This window comes from Trachurus trachurus (genome assembly GCF_905171665.1).
Source record: "Trachurus trachurus genome assembly, chromosome: 8".
Classification (NCBI taxonomy): domain Eukaryota; kingdom Metazoa; phylum Chordata; class Actinopteri; order Carangiformes; family Carangidae; genus Trachurus; species Trachurus trachurus.
Window position 1 is genome coordinate 22,066,651 of NC_139905.1, and position 17,272 is coordinate 22,083,922.

At 42.0% G+C, this 17,272-nt stretch overlaps 1 protein-coding gene across 1 annotated transcript in view; it reads left to right on the plus strand.

Annotated features, from left to right (window-relative positions):
* The window catches only part of LOC310990587 (unconventional myosin-XV-like), a gene marked incomplete at its 3' end in the record, with an annotated part of 30,469 nt that overhangs the window by 11,554 nt on the left and 1,643 nt on the right, over positions 1-17,272 (plus strand). Inside the window, exons 22-60 of the mRNA XM_083978025.1 lie at positions 90-265; positions 667-751; positions 916-969; positions 1,143-1,224; positions 1,623-1,753; positions 2,094-2,189; positions 2,321-2,556; positions 2,804-2,994; positions 3,218-3,290; positions 3,444-3,635; positions 3,819-3,934; positions 4,308-4,399; positions 6,041-6,176; positions 7,940-8,004; positions 8,140-8,277; positions 8,412-8,472; positions 9,087-9,234; positions 9,328-9,421; positions 9,497-9,617; positions 9,728-9,843; positions 10,927-10,986; positions 11,257-11,332; positions 11,484-11,599; positions 11,739-11,857; positions 12,036-12,177; positions 12,701-12,812; positions 12,934-13,008; positions 13,284-13,486; positions 13,802-13,926; positions 14,118-14,181; positions 14,298-14,370; positions 14,620-14,693; positions 15,222-15,304; positions 15,414-15,544; positions 15,658-15,752; positions 16,152-16,229; positions 16,476-16,572; positions 16,700-16,860; positions 17,117-17,250. Of these exons, the coding sequence (XP_083834151.1) occupies positions 90-265; positions 667-751; positions 916-969; positions 1,143-1,224; positions 1,623-1,753; positions 2,094-2,189; positions 2,321-2,556; positions 2,804-2,994; positions 3,218-3,290; positions 3,444-3,635; positions 3,819-3,934; positions 4,308-4,399; positions 6,041-6,176; positions 7,940-8,004; positions 8,140-8,277; positions 8,412-8,472; positions 9,087-9,234; positions 9,328-9,421; positions 9,497-9,617; positions 9,728-9,843; positions 10,927-10,986; positions 11,257-11,332; positions 11,484-11,599; positions 11,739-11,857; positions 12,036-12,177; positions 12,701-12,812; positions 12,934-13,008; positions 13,284-13,486; positions 13,802-13,926; positions 14,118-14,181; positions 14,298-14,370; positions 14,620-14,693; positions 15,222-15,304; positions 15,414-15,544; positions 15,658-15,752; positions 16,152-16,229; positions 16,476-16,572; positions 16,700-16,860; positions 17,117-17,250 (4,421 nt within the window). The remainder of the gene's footprint in view (positions 1-89; positions 266-666; positions 752-915; positions 970-1,142; positions 1,225-1,622; positions 1,754-2,093; positions 2,190-2,320; positions 2,557-2,803; positions 2,995-3,217; positions 3,291-3,443; positions 3,636-3,818; positions 3,935-4,307; positions 4,400-6,040; positions 6,177-7,939; positions 8,005-8,139; positions 8,278-8,411; positions 8,473-9,086; positions 9,235-9,327; positions 9,422-9,496; positions 9,618-9,727; positions 9,844-10,926; positions 10,987-11,256; positions 11,333-11,483; positions 11,600-11,738; positions 11,858-12,035; positions 12,178-12,700; positions 12,813-12,933; positions 13,009-13,283; positions 13,487-13,801; positions 13,927-14,117; positions 14,182-14,297; positions 14,371-14,619; positions 14,694-15,221; positions 15,305-15,413; positions 15,545-15,657; positions 15,753-16,151; positions 16,230-16,475; positions 16,573-16,699; positions 16,861-17,116; positions 17,251-17,272) is intronic.

Below are 17,272 nucleotides of genomic sequence, written 5' to 3' on the forward strand. Positions count from 1 at the left end.
AGCTTTTAATGAACATCATAGTTTGATTTATGCTTTGTATACTTCATAATTGTGCATGTTTTAATCATGCACGTGTGTGTGAATGGCAGATATTTCTTAAGGAGGACATCTACCAGTTGTTGGAGTGTAAACGGGAGCACTGCCGTCAGCTGGCTGCTCTCACCCTGCAGCGTTACACCCGCATGTTCTTTGTGAGGGAGCGCTTTAAGGCCTTTCGCAAAAAGATCATCGGGCTGCAGGCACGGTGCCGAGGTTTCCTCATGAGGTCAGTGTGACACTCCTTCCCACTGTCACTTTAATAACCGTCAAGTAACCTGATGGAATGGAGGTTAACAAGTTGTGTGGTGTTTACAATAAAACTCACTTTTGCTGTCTTTATTATATGCTGTAGTGGTGAGAAAGTCTAAATAAGGGTGACATGAATATACTGAAAATTTGCATTATTAGAATTATATTAGCACATATTCGTACATTATGGTACTGTTAGAGGCAGTATGTGATTTCAAGCTGTGGTACACAAACAATCTTTCTGTCCATATTTCCTCAAACAACACCTTCAAATGTTGTGTGTGTTTGTGTGTCCCAGCCACAGTGCTGTGGTTGAGATCCAATCAAAATCAACAGTCAGCAAAGACAAAGTACTCCAGTTTTCATTCTGTCCCCCAGGAAGAACTACGTGAAGATGAGGGAGTGTCTGGTCAGATTTCGCTCCCTCGTCCACATGTACGTCAACCGCAAGCAATACATCAAGGTACATGTGGTGTGCCTTAAAATCACATCATGTTTTCTTTCATATTTAGAGGACGAAGCAACCTGACCTTATACATGCTCATTTATGTGTGCACTAGGAAATATGTAAATAGATATGGTTTAGAAAACTTTACTTTCACACTGACTGTTGTGATTTGTCTCCAGATGAAGTTTGAAGCCCAGAGGAAGGCCGAGGAGGAAAGGAGGAAGAGAGAGATGGTAAGATGGAAGTATGAGATGATTTACACAGGACGAATGTTAGAAACTTAATTAGAGAAGTAGCGTGTTCTAGTCTGGAGGGGTTTTGGCAGAGGAGGAGAGCCACAGATGGTTTCTCTAAAGGGTCTCTCATGGCCACTTTCCAGAATTATTCAAAACAATAACTCTTCCAGGAGCTGACCAAGAGGGAGGTGGTGAACGTCACACACCTAGTGATCCCTGCGGAGCTGGGCGCTTTACTACAGACAGCAGGAAGTGAGTAGATGTCTGTCTATCTGTCTGTGCTCATTTTTCAAACACTTTCCTTTTAAAGGTTTTACAACAGATTTATGTCCTGATATTTGATAATGTCAGGACAACTTCAGCAGCAATAACAAAGAGCCATGTAACATAATGTCATGTAACATTTTATGTAATGTGCAAAATACATGTAATAGTATACTCTGGATACATAGCGGTTTCAGCAATGATAAATCCACTGCATCTGGATAAAAATAACAATAATAATCAATTACACGTAGTAGTTTATAGTTTCACAGATTTTTTTTATTCCGTAGAACTTTGAGATTTGTTTTTAGTGAAAATTATTATTTGTATTATTAAAAGACTCTGTGCTCCAGTATGTGACCTGCTGTTCTCACCTCTGTCTGTAGTCAGGAGGGAGCTGCACTCAGACTGTTTGGCTCTGCTTCAGGCTCCTCACATCCAGGAAGAGGCTCAACTCACTCTGCCTCTGGACATCAACAATTACCCATTCTACCGCTATGTACAGATCTACTTCAGGGTGAGCAGAGCGTCAGTGGAATGAGAACATTACATTCACCTTCAGGACTGCAGATAAGCTTTAAGTTTAGACAATAAGATTGTGTGATATTTATTGTCTAAAAGTCCTGTAAAAAAGGGATCATGATGCAAGGGACGTTTATTGTAAAATCACAGAATATTTGCCAGAAACAGCAACGTCAAAGGACAAAGGACACCAAGCCCTTCACATTTGTCTTTATAACCCTAACCATGTCTTGAAAATAAGTGAATGAGGAGTTTCCCTGCATTTGCCCCATCACACCACTCCTTATTACTTATTAAGGATCATTGTTTCTGCTTTCTACTCTCTGTTTCTGTAGGATCCAAAGTTTGGGATGTTGATGGCACCTCTGGAGTCACCCCTGACCCGTGTAGAGGACGATCTCAGAGGGGAAGCTCTGGAGCTCTTCATCATGGTACGCTGACCTCAGTTTTTGGCACTTCCGTCTTTGCTCCTTTTTCAGTCCTAGTATAGTTGCCACTTGATATTGCAAATCAGATCGGGAACTGATTAGCTGGAACTGTGCCTGTAATTTGTTTCCTTCAGGTGTTGCGTTTCATGGGGGACCCCCACCTGAACGGCGCACAGGAAAACATGTTTGGGAATTACATCATCCAAAGGGCCCTAACGTCTCCTGGTTTACGGGATGAGATCCTCTCTCAGGTTGTCAACCAGGTTTGGAGGAACGTAAACGCTGAAAATGCAGAGAGGGGCTGGCTCCTGCTGCTGGCGTGTGTCTGCACCTTCACTCCGTCGCTCAAGATGGACAAATATCTGCTGAAGTAAGAAAAGAAAAAAAAAGTTTATATAAATATATATGTGTGTGTTTGTGTGTGTCGACAGCTCCTATCTATGGAGTACTTTTGAATGAATATATACTTAAAAAGGCTCTGTGGAGGAATTTGGGGAAAGTTCCTCAATATTTTAATTTTACTTTCTCACAGTTTAAAAAAAAAGGTGAAAATGAATGACACTGGAAGTGACAGTTTTTCTTCCAACATGTAAAATAAGTTGACCTTTCATGTCCAGGTTTGTATCAGACCACGCCCCCGTTGGTTGCCAGGCCCTGCTGCAACACAGACTCATCCAAGCCAATCAGAAGACACAATTAGGCTCAGGATCCTCCCCCGAGACTGCACGGACCTATCCGTTGTCACTGCTGGAGTGGACGGCTAACAGGAAGAAGGCTAATATGGTCTTGCATGTTCACTGTTTTGATGGTGAGCTACATCTTTCCTATGAATAAACAGAATTGCGTGGCTAAGGCTGGTGGCATTACATTTGCTGAGTGGGTCAGTTAGTTTCAGATGATAGATCTCTAGGTCTTTCTGTCATTGATTTTCAGACATTTCTTGTGTTCTGCTTAACAATCTGTTAATGGAAGGAAACAGCTGCAGATGTAGTTTCAGTTTGGTTTCATTATTCCGTCATTTCCCTCTGCAGGAGGGTCGTTCCTGTGTCCAGTCCATTCATGGACTAGTGGAGAAGATTTAGCAGGAGACATCCTGCGCCACAGGTGCTAATATTAGTCACTCATTCATTCATTATCTGTCCTGCTCATACCTACATGTCTGATCTAATTTCAAATTGCAAAATGTCCAAACATGTAACACTGTGAAGTACAAATTGCTATGATTGCAGCATTAACAGGGATTTTGTTATGTTGCAGGGGAGTGTCTGACTGGTGGAGGGGGGGTTCAATTCTTATGAAGGAGCGTGGCCAGTGGGTGGAGTTAGCAGGTCACGACTATGTTATGGACCTGGTCGCAGACCTGGAGCTTCCACCTGACTTCCCAAAGCAGAAGAGCTACTTCGTCATCAGCACTGACGACCCAGCCCGAGTCAGAGCTAACGCCAGCCTGTCAGTGCACAAAACACACACAAAAACACATACACATACAAAGAAATTGATCTATGTCCAATTAACCTCTCCTCTCCTCTCCTCTCCTCTCCTCTCCTCTCCTCTCCTCTCCTCTCCTCTCCTCTCCTCTCCTCTCCTCTCCTCTCCTCTCCTCTCATCTCCTCTCCTCTCCTCTCCTCTTAGTGCTTTGGTTGGCAGTGGCTTTGATTCAGATGAGGAGCTTGTTCCATCCTTTCCTCTGAACAGCAGCAGCAGACCAGCCTACAGTCTGCCTGACTCTGATGGCTACTACAGTCATGGTACACACCAAATATTTCCAAGACCTTTCTGCTGTGGACATATATTCATATATATACAGTATATACGTATATATCTACAGACATATCAAATGTCTGGTGTTTAAAGTTACCTGTTGATGTAAAGCTAGTAAAAAATAATCACACCTTAGTCATGATTATAGACCTTTTCAGAGAGTATAAACAAAGACAGGTGTTACCAAGGATACTAATTAAGGCTCCATTCCATTTAGTGTACCAGAGCGTTTTCTAATGAGCCACACCTGTCTTTGTTTATACTCTCTGAAAAGGTCTATAGTCTGTGATTACCAAGGACACTGATTGTTCAGTGTAAACTATATGTTTAAAGTCACTGCTCTCTGTGTGTATCCAGTAGAGTCCGATGCGTTCAGTGACGGTCAGACTCAGAGAGGAATGGATCGCTATCTGGACAGTCTGTTTGACCCTGTACTATCAGACAGCAGCATAGTGAGTACTCACACACAAACCTAACATTAGTTTAAAAGTCGATTCTGGAGTTGTGAAGATTTAAAACCAGCTGAAGTGATTGTAACGTATCATATCATTTTGTCTGGTATGGTATGGTATGGTATGGTATGGTATGGTACTATGGTATGGTATGGTATGGTATGGTATGGTATGGTATGGTATGGTACTATGGTATGGTATGGTATGGTTCGGTAATGTACGGTATGGTACGGTATGGTATGGTACGGTACGGTACGGTACTGTATGGTATGATATGGTACGGTGGTGTGGTATGGTATGGTTCGGTACGGTATAGTATGGTATGATATGGTATGATATGGTATGATATGGTATGGTGGTATGGTATGGTATGGTATGGTATGGTATGGTATGGTATGGTATGGTATGGTATGGTTATGATATGGTAAGATATGGTATGGTATGGTATGGTATGGTATGGTATGGTATGGTTATGGTATGGTATGGTATGGTATGGTATGGTATGATATGGTATGGTTATGGTATGGTATGGTATGATATGTTATGGTTATGGTATGGTATGGTATGGTTATGATATGGTAAGATATGGTATGGTTATGGTATGGTATGATATGGTATGGTTATGGTATGGTATGGTATGATATGGTATGGTTATGGTATGGTATGGTATGGTATGGTATGGTACTGTATGGCATGGTACTGTATGGCATAGTATGATATGATATGGTACCAATATTTGGTTCATTTTTATAGACTAATCAATTAATTAATAACACTGGAAAAAGATCAATTATAAAGGGTCCAAAAAAACAAAAACTGTCACATCATACTCTCCCTCCACCTGATCTGGCCTCTGTGTGAGTGTGAATGGGAGTGGGGTGTTGATGGATGGATGGAACATGTGATCCACTGCCTCTGTTTGTGTATCAATGGAGCAGACAGGAGGGCTGATTAGGTTACTGAGAGTGCTACCGTATTTGCCTGTAACAGCAGGCAGCAGACATGCAGAGCTCTCAGGGGCCGACCGTCTAACCAGCAACTTCACGGTTTGCTTGTTGGTACAATAAGGGGGAAGAAGTCCTGTCCTTGGGAGGAAACAGGGAGATAGTCGGTGCAGGTACTGTGTGTGTAGGGTGTTAACCAGGAGGTCTCAAAGACACTATTTCAAATTAAAACAACATACTGTAAATATTTATACTAGTGCATTAATATTGTTGTCAAATGTGGTGTTATCAGACCACTTCACTTGGATTTTCTGCTGATGTTTGCGAAAAAGAGCTGAAAATGAAAATCGCTTAATTCATTGTGCAGTATCTGGGGTTTTTATGTTGCAGATGTTGCCTTCAGACTTTTTTGCCCATGCATGCATATTAAATGGAGCCTCTCTAACAAAGTATACGGTACTTCCTGGGGCATATTCAGTTCCCCCAGCTCTGCTGACTCATGCAGCGGGGGTCTGAATCAACCAATTCAATACACTCCATCTCTCCTGTTCCCTTAGTCTCTCTCCCTCTCTCTCCCTCTAACAGAGAAACTTTTTTGTCATACTCTTCATGTCTCTAAAATACCACTTCCTCTCCACCTGCATTCATCTTTTCCCTGCTGTTGAATCTCTGTTACCTGTTTCGCTCTGCCCCCCAGGACATGGAAAAGACTGGAAGTTTGTCAGCAAGGATGAAGGGAGGAGGAGGTATTGGCATCACGGGAGGAGGAAGAGAAGAGGGGGAGAGTCACACAGCCCCCAACCGGCCTTATCCACCAGGAATACATCCTGGAGGTAAGACACGTCTACTGTTTGTGTAAATGGGCGATTAGTTTTTCTTTGGAAAAGGAATTTGTGACATCTAGTTTTTTTTTGTCACTTTTTCATTTCTAGTCTAGCTCAGTTTCTTTCCATTCATTTGTGCCACCATTCATCCTTTTTCCTAACTCTTCTCTCTCTGCCTGGTTTCAAACATGTGAATTTATTTTGCTTAAACCTGCACTTCCAAAGCAGTTATTATCGCTAGGTCAACAGTAAAAAAGTGAAGCAATAAGCAAATGGGAAATAACACGATCAAACGGCTTATTATGTGAGGCAGATCATTAGCAATGTTTTTATTATTGTAATTGCTGTCATAATGTTTCAGAGTGAGCGTTGAAGCAGTTCAATGACACTGAACTGCCTCAAGTGTAAAGGTTCAGGTGTTCAGTTCACCAACCTTAATCTGTCGTTTAGAGGCTGTAATGAGCAGCCCGGGCTCATAGATAATGCATGAACAGCCATTCACTGTAACCACAGATGACTCCTCTACTCCCCGTCTATAGGTATCTATGTATGGTGCATGTGCACACTTGCCACCCAGTTTCACACTATGCATGACAAAGTATATAATTTAAAATATTCTTAAATAATCTGTAGAATACACGTAACTGTCATTTGCACATTGCCCAGACTCACACATATGTTAAGTTACGTAACTATTCGGTTGTGTATTTTGAGTAGCTTTTTTTTTTTTTTTTTTTTAAATGTACCTAACATTTCTCTTATTATTTTCTGTTTTTATTGCTTGATTGTGTGCTGTTTGTTAACACTCGAGGGTCTGTGAGAATCAGCATTTCAACTGATTTTTCATATGACAGGATTTTGACAGTAAAGTTGACTTTGAACTTACGTAATGTAAAATAAATGTATATACAATAAAATATATGTGCGTACATAATGAATGTTCAGATCAGAATTAATCATTAAATGTATTTACAACACATCTTCTCAAAGTTAGTGTTAGTAATGATTTCTAACCAATACTGGTATATTTGTATTTATATTGGTATAGCCATCGGTTACTGTGAAATCCAGGTTTGGCCTTTAAGCTCATGTAAAACAGAGGCAGACCCTGGGGGGAGACGCAGTTTCTAACTCTCACCCTGTCCCGTGCTCGCCGCTCCTCAAGCTGTGCCAGTGCTTCCAGTAGCAGGAGGAATGATGCCGCCCATCCCTGCTATGCCAATCCCCTCCCACCACCATCACCACGAACAGCACCGGCAACAACAGCAGCAGCAACAACAACAACAGCAGCAGCAGCAACAACAGCAACAGTATCACCAATACAACCGTCCCCAACATCCCTACCACCAGCAGACCTCTCCTACCACCGCCACTCCTGCCACACCTTCAGCACCCACCCCCTCACCCTCTCGTGCACCCACTGCTGCCCCCCCTACTGACAGAGATGCTGATGTAGCATCCCATATCACTGGGGTCCCCGGTCTGGCAGGGGTGCCCTCGCTCCCCGCCTCACCCGTAGTCTCAGGTCTGCCTGGGATGACAGGTGTGCTAGGTACAATGAACCAGTGTGCGTTAGAGTTTTCCAGCATGTTTGGCCTGAAGCGTGTGGGCATGGTTACAATTAATTACTATATCAATATCTATTATGTTATTGGATGCAAGTGTGCTTTGTTTGCAATGGAGGAGTATATAAGGTATTTTGCAGTTTTGTTTGTGTATTAGACTTGACTTTTCATCCTTACTACATCAAATGTATTTTTATGTCTCTCTAGGGACGGAGCAGGCGGTGCTGACTCAACAGCAGCAGGCCATCATTAACCAACAGGCTATCATTCTGGTTCGTTCCTTTCTCCCCACATCCCGGACAATAAAGCTGTTGACTTTGTTTTTTTGTCAGTTTCATGACAATATTCAGTAACACTTAACTTGGCCTGTGTGTGTGTGTTTGTGTGTGTGTGTGTGTGTGTCATAGGCCCAGCAGATGACCATGCAGGCCATTGCCATCCAGCAGCAGATGTTGTCCTCCTTCCCCCCTGTGGCCCCGGCCCCTCAGTCACCTCCCACACAGCATCACACACACTTACAGCAACGCTCCCACACACCCAGTCTCGTGAGTAAACACACAGAGACACTAGTACTTTCCAAAATTAGTTTTAGGATTTCATCATGTTTGTATGAACACACACACGTGGCTTCAACTGCAAATGAATACATATCCTGCTCTATCTGACTGTTTTTCTGCAGAGCAAAGAGAGTGAGCAGTCCCCATACAAGACGTCGCCCCCTGCTGTGGAACGGAAAATGAGTATGTTTAGCATTAAAGACAAAATGTATAAAAGAGATTAGCAGATACTAGTGCCTGATAACAAATTTGAATTTCAATCACCCTGTACATTTCATTTTTTGAGCTGTAACAACAACTGTATTCAAACTGAATGAATTAAAATGCATTCCCAGTTGTAATCAATGTTAACCTCAGATATCAGGTCACCTATGATCAGTTTATATTTGTTTTTGTTCAAGAATCTATCGTTTTTTAAAAGTTCATTAATGGGCTCTGGACTCATTTTAAAATTGTTCCGTGGTCACAAGTAACGTCCTTTTGACCATCATTTAAAATTTTAAAATTCGCTTTACAATTAAATCAAAATTTGGACTTACCGCGACTTCCACATTGTTCCTTTCCGGGTCAGAGAACAAAACAGTACAGGGACCCTAAGATATCTGTTAGGGACTCTCAGGCGTTATAATATAAACGTCCACATGCTGCAGTTGGGAGTATGGATGGTATGAAATAAACTGATCATAGGTGACCTGATATCTGAGGTAAACATTGATTACTACTGGAAATGCCTTTGAATGTGTTGAATTTAACTGTTGCACGGCTGCACTTGATCCTAATAGGGAGTTGTGTTGCAGGCCCCACACGTGGCCCCCCTCCCGACGATGTGGTCCGAGCTAGTGTGAACAACACTGAGCGCATGGAGCCCAGCCACGATATCAAAGACATCATCAAACAGCACCAACCTGCCGGCACAACAACTTCTACTGGACCTGCCACCCAAAAGTAACACACACATACACACACATACATACAGTACACATGAGATTGTTATCGCACTGCTGCTGTGGTGTTTAATCTGCTACTCTGCCTGTGTAGAAAAGGTGATGGAAAGATGTTTACAAAGAAGTCAGATCCTCACGATGAAGCTATGGAGATCCTTAAAGACCAGATGGCAAACCCACCACAACCGGTACCTTCCCTTATATATACACAAATACACACACATACACACTACAGTACTATCTGACAGTCTGTAATGTCTCAGACCCAGAGGAAGCCCCAATCTTCTCTACGCAAAGAAGAGGGAGGTGTAAAGGTTACCAAGGCAGCCAAGTCTCGTCCTGCAGGGCCGACCAGCTCCAGCACAGGCCCCGCCCCTCCTCCAGGTGAACTTTGCACATACTACGAAGTAGCAGAATGATAGAGATGATTTGTGATGTGTGAGCATTTTTGTTCTCAAAAATCATTGTGCGTCCATGTTTGTGTGTGTTTTCAGTCTCTAGAGAGTTGCCGGTGGAGGAGGAGATCATTCAGACTCAACTCCACAGCAGAACCAGTGATGAACATTTCACATACTCCAACGTTCCCTGGAAGCTCTACATGAGGAAAGAGGTGTGTTTTATGAGCACAGTAGGAGAAATATATTTTATAAATATATATAATTTATTTTACATTCAAGATGTATCTTCATTCACAGGATGTGAAGTCAGGGTCTTGAAGTTTGGTGGATGAGCCCTAAAAGCCTATTGAAATTTCTGACAACTTCTTGTTTTGTAATTCATTGATAATCTATTGGATATTATTCCACTAATCTTTAACATCATCAGCATGTTCTTGCAGACTTTAATTTCATCCTGAAATTTAACAGCATTACAACAAAGTGCAGTGAAGCTACCACTCACATACTGTAAAATGTGTCTAGTCTTCACAGAATAGTCTACTTGCCAGCCCATAGGGCCCCATTGTGAACCCGGAAATGTTGAGTACCCCAAAGTTTTATGTTAGTAATAGATAGTATGGGTCCCCAGTATTCAGAAACTGCCGGATGCTAATTTATATATATTGGGCAATTAGCACAATTGACATAATTAGCATAAATTAGCATATTTTGCCTATATGGGCAATATTTCATCAAAATTGACTTGGCTGATCTGGGCAATATTGGAGTGGTTTTAGGGGTTATTGATGATGCTGAATCCATTTCTGACATTTTCAAATTTCAAAATGGCTGTCTAAACCGGTAGTGACCAGATTTAAACCGCCAGTGGGCCGATTTTGATGGATTTCAATCTGGTCCCTTCCGGTTTAGACAGCCATTTTGAATTTTGAAAATGTCAGAAATGGATTCAGCATCATCAATAACCCCTAAAACCACTCCAATATTGCCCAGATCAGCCAAGTCAATTTTGTTGAAATATTGCCCATATAGGCAAAATATGCTAATTTATGCTAATTATGTCAATTGTGCTAATTGCCCAATATATATAAATTAGCATCCGGCAGTTTCTGAATACTGGGGACCCATACTACATATTTCTAACATAAAACTTTGGGGTACTCAACATTTCCGGGTACTCATTGTTGGCAAGTAGACTAGAAATGCTTCCATTAAACATCAGACAACATCATAATTAGTAAATGTCAGCATATTTACTTCAATAATTACCTCCAATATTCATCTTTTTCTGTGTGCAGGTTTTCTATCCTAGAGAGACCTTCAACAATCCACTCATTCTGGACCTGATCTTCAAACAGGTTGATTTACATATTCTATATTTATTTACATTTACTTAGCCTATTTCTCTGTTTATTTCATTTCCTATGTTTTTTTTTTCATTTATAATTTCATCAAAAGGCATAAGCCCGGTGAGGTTTAGATGGGAATTATTAATCGACATTCAGAGTGATGTTTTAATCTAGAAGTTAACACTATGACAATTTTGACATTTGATTTTATACTAATATTAATTGTCAACATTTATAATGCAAATTCTTATTTCCTTTGAATTTACATCTGCTCTGCAGGTTGTACATGACACTTTCTCTGAAGCTTGCATCCGAATCACTCAGGAGGAGAGACAGAAGATGAAAGCTCTCTTAGGTATGAAAAACTACTTCCTTTGCTCATAGACCCCCAGACAGTACACTTTCTCACTCTTAATGCTAAAAACCTTTCTGTAACACAAGGTATCCAGTCTCTTAGGGTGTCACTTCACCTGTTAGATCATTTAAACTCTTCCTTCGTTAAACAGCGGAGAACAAGGTGGATCAGGTTTCAGGAACACCTGATGAGAACGTGAAAAAGAAGGTGGTCACCATGGCAAGAGACTTATGGGAGATCTACTTTTCCCGCCTTTTCCCAGCCTCTGTGAGTTCTTTGTCTCTTACATTATGACAGCTGACGTTATATGATTGTACTCAGTTTCATGTGTGTGTGTGTGTGTGTGTGTGTGTGTGTGTGTGTGTGTGTGTGTGTGTGTGTGTGTCTGTGTGTGTGTGTGTTCCAGGGCAGTGTGGGGACAGGGGTGCAGGTGTTGTCTGTGTCCCATAAAGGCATCAAACTGCTGAAGATGGTGAGGAGCAGCTCTAATGCATCAGACTACTTCAGAGTGCTGAGGCCTTACAGGTGAAAAACACAGAGACTTCTCATCTCATTATTGATAAAATGCAGAAACACGGTTAGTTTTATGCGACACTCTCTGACGTTCTGTGTCAAATGACCATGAAGTGTTGTGACCCGAGTTCCCCCCTCTGTGTGACTTCACATTGACTTCATGTCCTTTGCGTGTGACTTTCCTGTGCAGCTACTCGGACATCCTGTTTGTGTCGATTCCATCTAAGAACATGCTGGAGTTCAACCTGACCAATGAGAAGCTGATCCTGTTCTCCGCCAAGGCTCCGCAAGTCAAACACATGATTGACCACTTCCTCACAGAGCTCAAGAAGGTGTGTGGGTGTTTTGTTGGTTTGTTTGAGGATGATTTTTGAGTATAACTTTAAAATAAAGTAACAACAAGACGAATCGCAGAACCAATACAGTCACATTCACATATTAATAGGTCGTCCATTGATTTGAACCTTGTGCAGGAAGTTCTGTAACATCCAGTCTTTGACATCAGCTGTGCAGGTGTGCGGTGTGGCCATCTTGTTGAATTTGGATGATTTGATGGAAACCTTTTGTAAAGGAGCACTCCGGTGATTTAACATGGTAGATTCATAAAACTGAGCGACTCACAAAAGAACAGATTCTCAACAATTAGTCAAAACTGAAGTGAGTGACACAGTTCGGGATGTCACATGAGTAAAGTCCAAACAACCTTTATAGAAATTGGATGGTATATTTCCCATAATGCAACTCAGCGAATACCCCACATGTGACAACTTTGTAGTCTCACACCTCCACTCACTGTCTGTCAGTCAGTCACTGTTTACATTAGATGTCAGCATCAGCATGTCGTGTCTGTGTCAGGACTCGGAGTACGTGGTGGCGGTGAGGAACTACATCACAGAGGACAGGAGTCTCCTCAGCTTCCACAAAGGAGACATCATCAGACTGCAGCACATGGACGGACTGGAGGCCGGTGAGACACAAAAGCACACAGGAACCCACACGTTTCTTTCTGCCTCTGTGAACATTGTATTGTATATCTCTTGTTTGTGATTCACACTCACATGTGTCCGTGTGTGTGTGCTTATGTGCAGGCAAATATTACGGCTGCATAGTAAGGAAGAAGGTGATGCTTCTGGAGGAGATAAAAAGAGACACCGCTGAGTTTGGTGGGTTCGGCGGAGCTGCTTTTCTGCTCTCTGTGTGTGTGTGTATGTGTGTGTGTGTGCATTTGGTTTGTTGGTTGTTTCTGTTTCTTTTAAAACTTTATTAAATGTCACCGTTCTCACTGAGGTTTCATTTGCTTGTGATCATTTGGGGTTTTCTGTGTGGTGAATGCGATCGATATAGTTTTGTGGGTTACACTTGATGCATTTCTGTTTACATTTGGACCTCTCAGTGACAGTAAATTATTGTGTTGTGTGTGTTATGTGTGTATCTATAGGCTGGCGGTTTGGGGCTGTGTATGGAAAGTCTGGAGTGTTTCCCAGTGAGTTTGTCCGTCCTGTGGCTGCTCCAGACTTTTTGGTTCTCCCCGCCGAGCGCTTGGAGCCTCGAGACAGACAGGGACGAGTCGCCGCCTCTGCTGCTGTTGCCGTAGCGATGGGCTCCGCAGTAGCTGCCCACGAGCTCGACCTTTCCACAGAGGTGCACATTACGTTGTTATGTTGTTGTTTACTCCCTCTTTCAGCAGCACTTCTCAAACTGGAGTAAAACAAATCATCATGATTATTACATATACAGTGAAACACTCTGAATAACAGGCTTCAAGCCAGAACAAGTTGAGCGGGAATAATAACCCCACATTATGGTATCAGCTGGTGTTTATACAGCATGCGTTGGAATGTTTTGGTTTTGCAGAAATGGAAATATCTCATAGATAATTACATCTTTGGCGTTGCTTTGAGTGGCACTGTTGCTGAGCTTTTTATTCTGCGGGTGTCTGGTGTGTGCGTGCATCAGGTAGTAAATGAGATGTATGGGGACGGTCTGAGCACCGAACTGGACGACCTACCTCTGCAGGGCAGCCAGTACCACATGGCAGAGTTTGCCAAGAAGTACTTCAGAGAGGCACAGCGGAACAGGAGGTCAGACAGACACACACACACACACACACACACACACACACACACACACACACACACACACACACGAAATCCACCCACATGCACACATGCTGTATGATGTGACAGATGTGATTAGTTTGAAAACGTTCTTCCTTAGATCTTACATAGATAGACATGTATACACATACACTGCTGCCTGTGTTTCTCCACAGTGATCAGAAAGCCAAAAAGGGGAAGGAAGGCAGGGACCCTTTTGACATGGTCAAATTCTCCAAGGTAAAATATCTGCATTCAATTGTTTGCACAATCTTAAAACAACATTCATATATTTTTCATACTTTTATTTGCTGTCCTAATTTCTTTTCTTTCTCACTTTGTATTTGTGTCTTCAGTCTCCGATGCAGGAGTCTCTCATCGACTTCTCAGACAGTGGGATGAACAGAGTCGCCACCGACATCTTCTTAGGTGAGAGGAGAGTAAATGTGTGAAGAATGGATAGAAATAGGAGGCAAAGAAGAGAAGAGCTTTAGACTTTATATTAGGCAGCTTTAGAAAAGCAATACAGGTTTAAAGATCAGATCAAGCCTTTGAGAGAGGAAAGGGTGAAAGGAAGCAAGTAAAGGGTGATTAAGATTTAATGACGTGACTTTGTGTTTTTTTTTTTATTTGTGTGCTTGTTGCCCATGCTCTCTGACTCTCTGATCTTTTTTCCAGCCATAATGAAGTTCATGGGAGACTTCCCTTTGAAAGGCCAGACTGAACAGGACCTGGTCACCAACATCCTGAAGGTACAGTACACACACAGTCACTCACTCTCTCTTACATATATATAACATATTAGGGCAGTGTTTTTCAACCTTGGGGTCGGAATTCAAAAGGGGTCGCCTGAAATGCCTAGTAATTGAAGAAAAAAAATTACTGATAAAAATATTTTTTTAACTAATTATTCTTTTAAAAATTATGATTAGAAACACCACACACAATCTTAAACAACTGTATTCTATAAACTTTCTCGAATATAAATCGAGTTAAAATAAAATGCAGCATATAAAATTATCTCAGCTGACGCATCTTGATTGACGGCAACCCCGCAATCACGTGACTACACGTCGCCAGAAATTTGTGATGTCAAAATGGGGTCACAAGCCGAAAAAGGTTAGAAACCACTGTATTTAAGGGTGATAAAGAGAGAAGATTGACCTGTACATTTGTATGTGTGTTCATAAGACTTATTTGAACACAAACATGTGTTCTTATGTGTAGATGTGTATCCTCGCATGTCTCATCCTTCCTGTGCTCATGAATCGATCCTCTAGTTAAGTGGTGACCACGGCCTGATGAAGGATGAAGCCTTCTGCCAGGTGATGAAGCAAGTCACTGCCAACACCAGCTCCAAATCGTAAGACTCTCTACACATTACGTCAAATGCAGACCTTCACTACAGATGTGTAAATCAGCACTATCTCCCCGTGGGAAAACTGTAAATGATGTGTGTGTGTTTTATGTAGGGATAGTTGTCAGAGAGGCTGGAGGCTGCTGTACATCCTGACAGCTTTCCACCGCTGCTCTGATGTCATGAAGCCGTTTTTATTGAGGTTTCTGCAGGATGCGTGTGACAGCCCCGGGATGCAGTACCAAGGTGAAAAAAAACAACACTAACAAAAAAATCTATCCATCATCTGTCAGCCCACCGACAACCAAACAGATACATGATTTGATTAGTACTGACCAGCTGCTGTTCTGACTTGACAGGTATTGCCAAGGCATGTGAGCAGAATTTGAGGAGGACTTTTCAGTACGGTGGACGCATACAGTATCCCAACAGCATGGAGCTCAAAGCAATGCTGGTTGGTCTTTTATTAAGCGTATTATGCCACTTGTTTATAGTGATTAAAAATAACTCTATATGATGGAATAACATGATAAATGTATTGCTATATGTCAAAAATGATCACTTAAATTGGATGTTACACTGTGAAGCTTACTCCATACTTTCTAGGCTTCATTTAGCATAATGTATTAACACTCGTGATCTTCCCAGTCTGTGTTAGTTAGTACTGTATGTGTGATGGGTAAATGAGGTGTGACAGTTTAGACTGGGGTTAGTTTGTAGACTTGATTAGCTACTAGTACGTTTCTACTCCAGTCATCTGTCACATTTAAATGGGACTTTGTTCAGCAGCTGCCTCCCCAGCACAGATGATGGCTCAAGTGACGTCTCCCTCTGATTTGCCGTTTGTGTGCAGGCGGGACGGAGCTCCAAGAGACAGCTGTTCCTGCTGCCAGGTGGCATCGAAAGGCACTTGAAAATCAAGACGTGCTCTGTGAGCGGCACACACACACACACACACACACACACACACACACACACACACACACACACACACACACACACACACACACACACACACACAGTGAACAGATAGTGTTTTGATTCAGAAGATAAGCATTTTACTGTCGCAAAGTGTTCTGATATCAAACATAGCTGAGCTGGAGACGGACAGACCGTGACTGTTACACATAAAAACTACACCATTGCTTATTGTGCATTGATTTTCTTTTCATGTCAGGTAGCTTTGGATGTCATCGAGGAGCTTTGCTATGAGATGGGACTACAGAGGGTGGAGGCACTGGATGAATACGCCATCTTTTTGGTCACACATAGAGGTAATTTAGCTAGAAGCAATCTACAGTATAATCAAGATCTGAATGCCTTTGATAAAGTCCAGTATTCTACTGTATATAAAGTAATATATGCATAAATAGAGATTTAGTGACTCGCATTTCTGTTCAGGTCAGAATGTGCGTCCTCTAAACAAACGTGAGTACATCCTGGACATTGCTACAGAGGCAGAGCCAGTGGACGCCAACTACAGTCTGTGGTTCAGAAGAGTCATATGGAGTCTGGCTCTCAAGCTAGACAATGAACTTTATGTCACCATGCACTATAACCAGGTACAGGTCTAACTATGTGAAGTGGGGGAGAGCAGTTAATGCACATTGTTCTGACAGGGCAATGCTATTTCCTCTATATTGCCTATTGCAAGATTGCCATCCCATTTTCATTCATTTTTAAGCGTTTCACCTCTAACCTTTGTTGAATCATGTCATTTAAATGTCTCTGTGTGGTTTGAATTGACTAATTTATACATTTTTGCATATACCATACATTATATTATACAAGATAGCCTTCTCTATATCTCTCTACAAGGTGTTGCCAGACTACCTGAAGGCTTTGCTGAGTGTGGTTCCTCAGGGTAAGGCCAGTGATCAGCATCTGCAGCAGATCGCCAGGCTGGCTGCCCTCCAGCACCGTGCCAAGGACACCATCTACCTGCCCACCTTGTAAATATACACCAGCATAAAT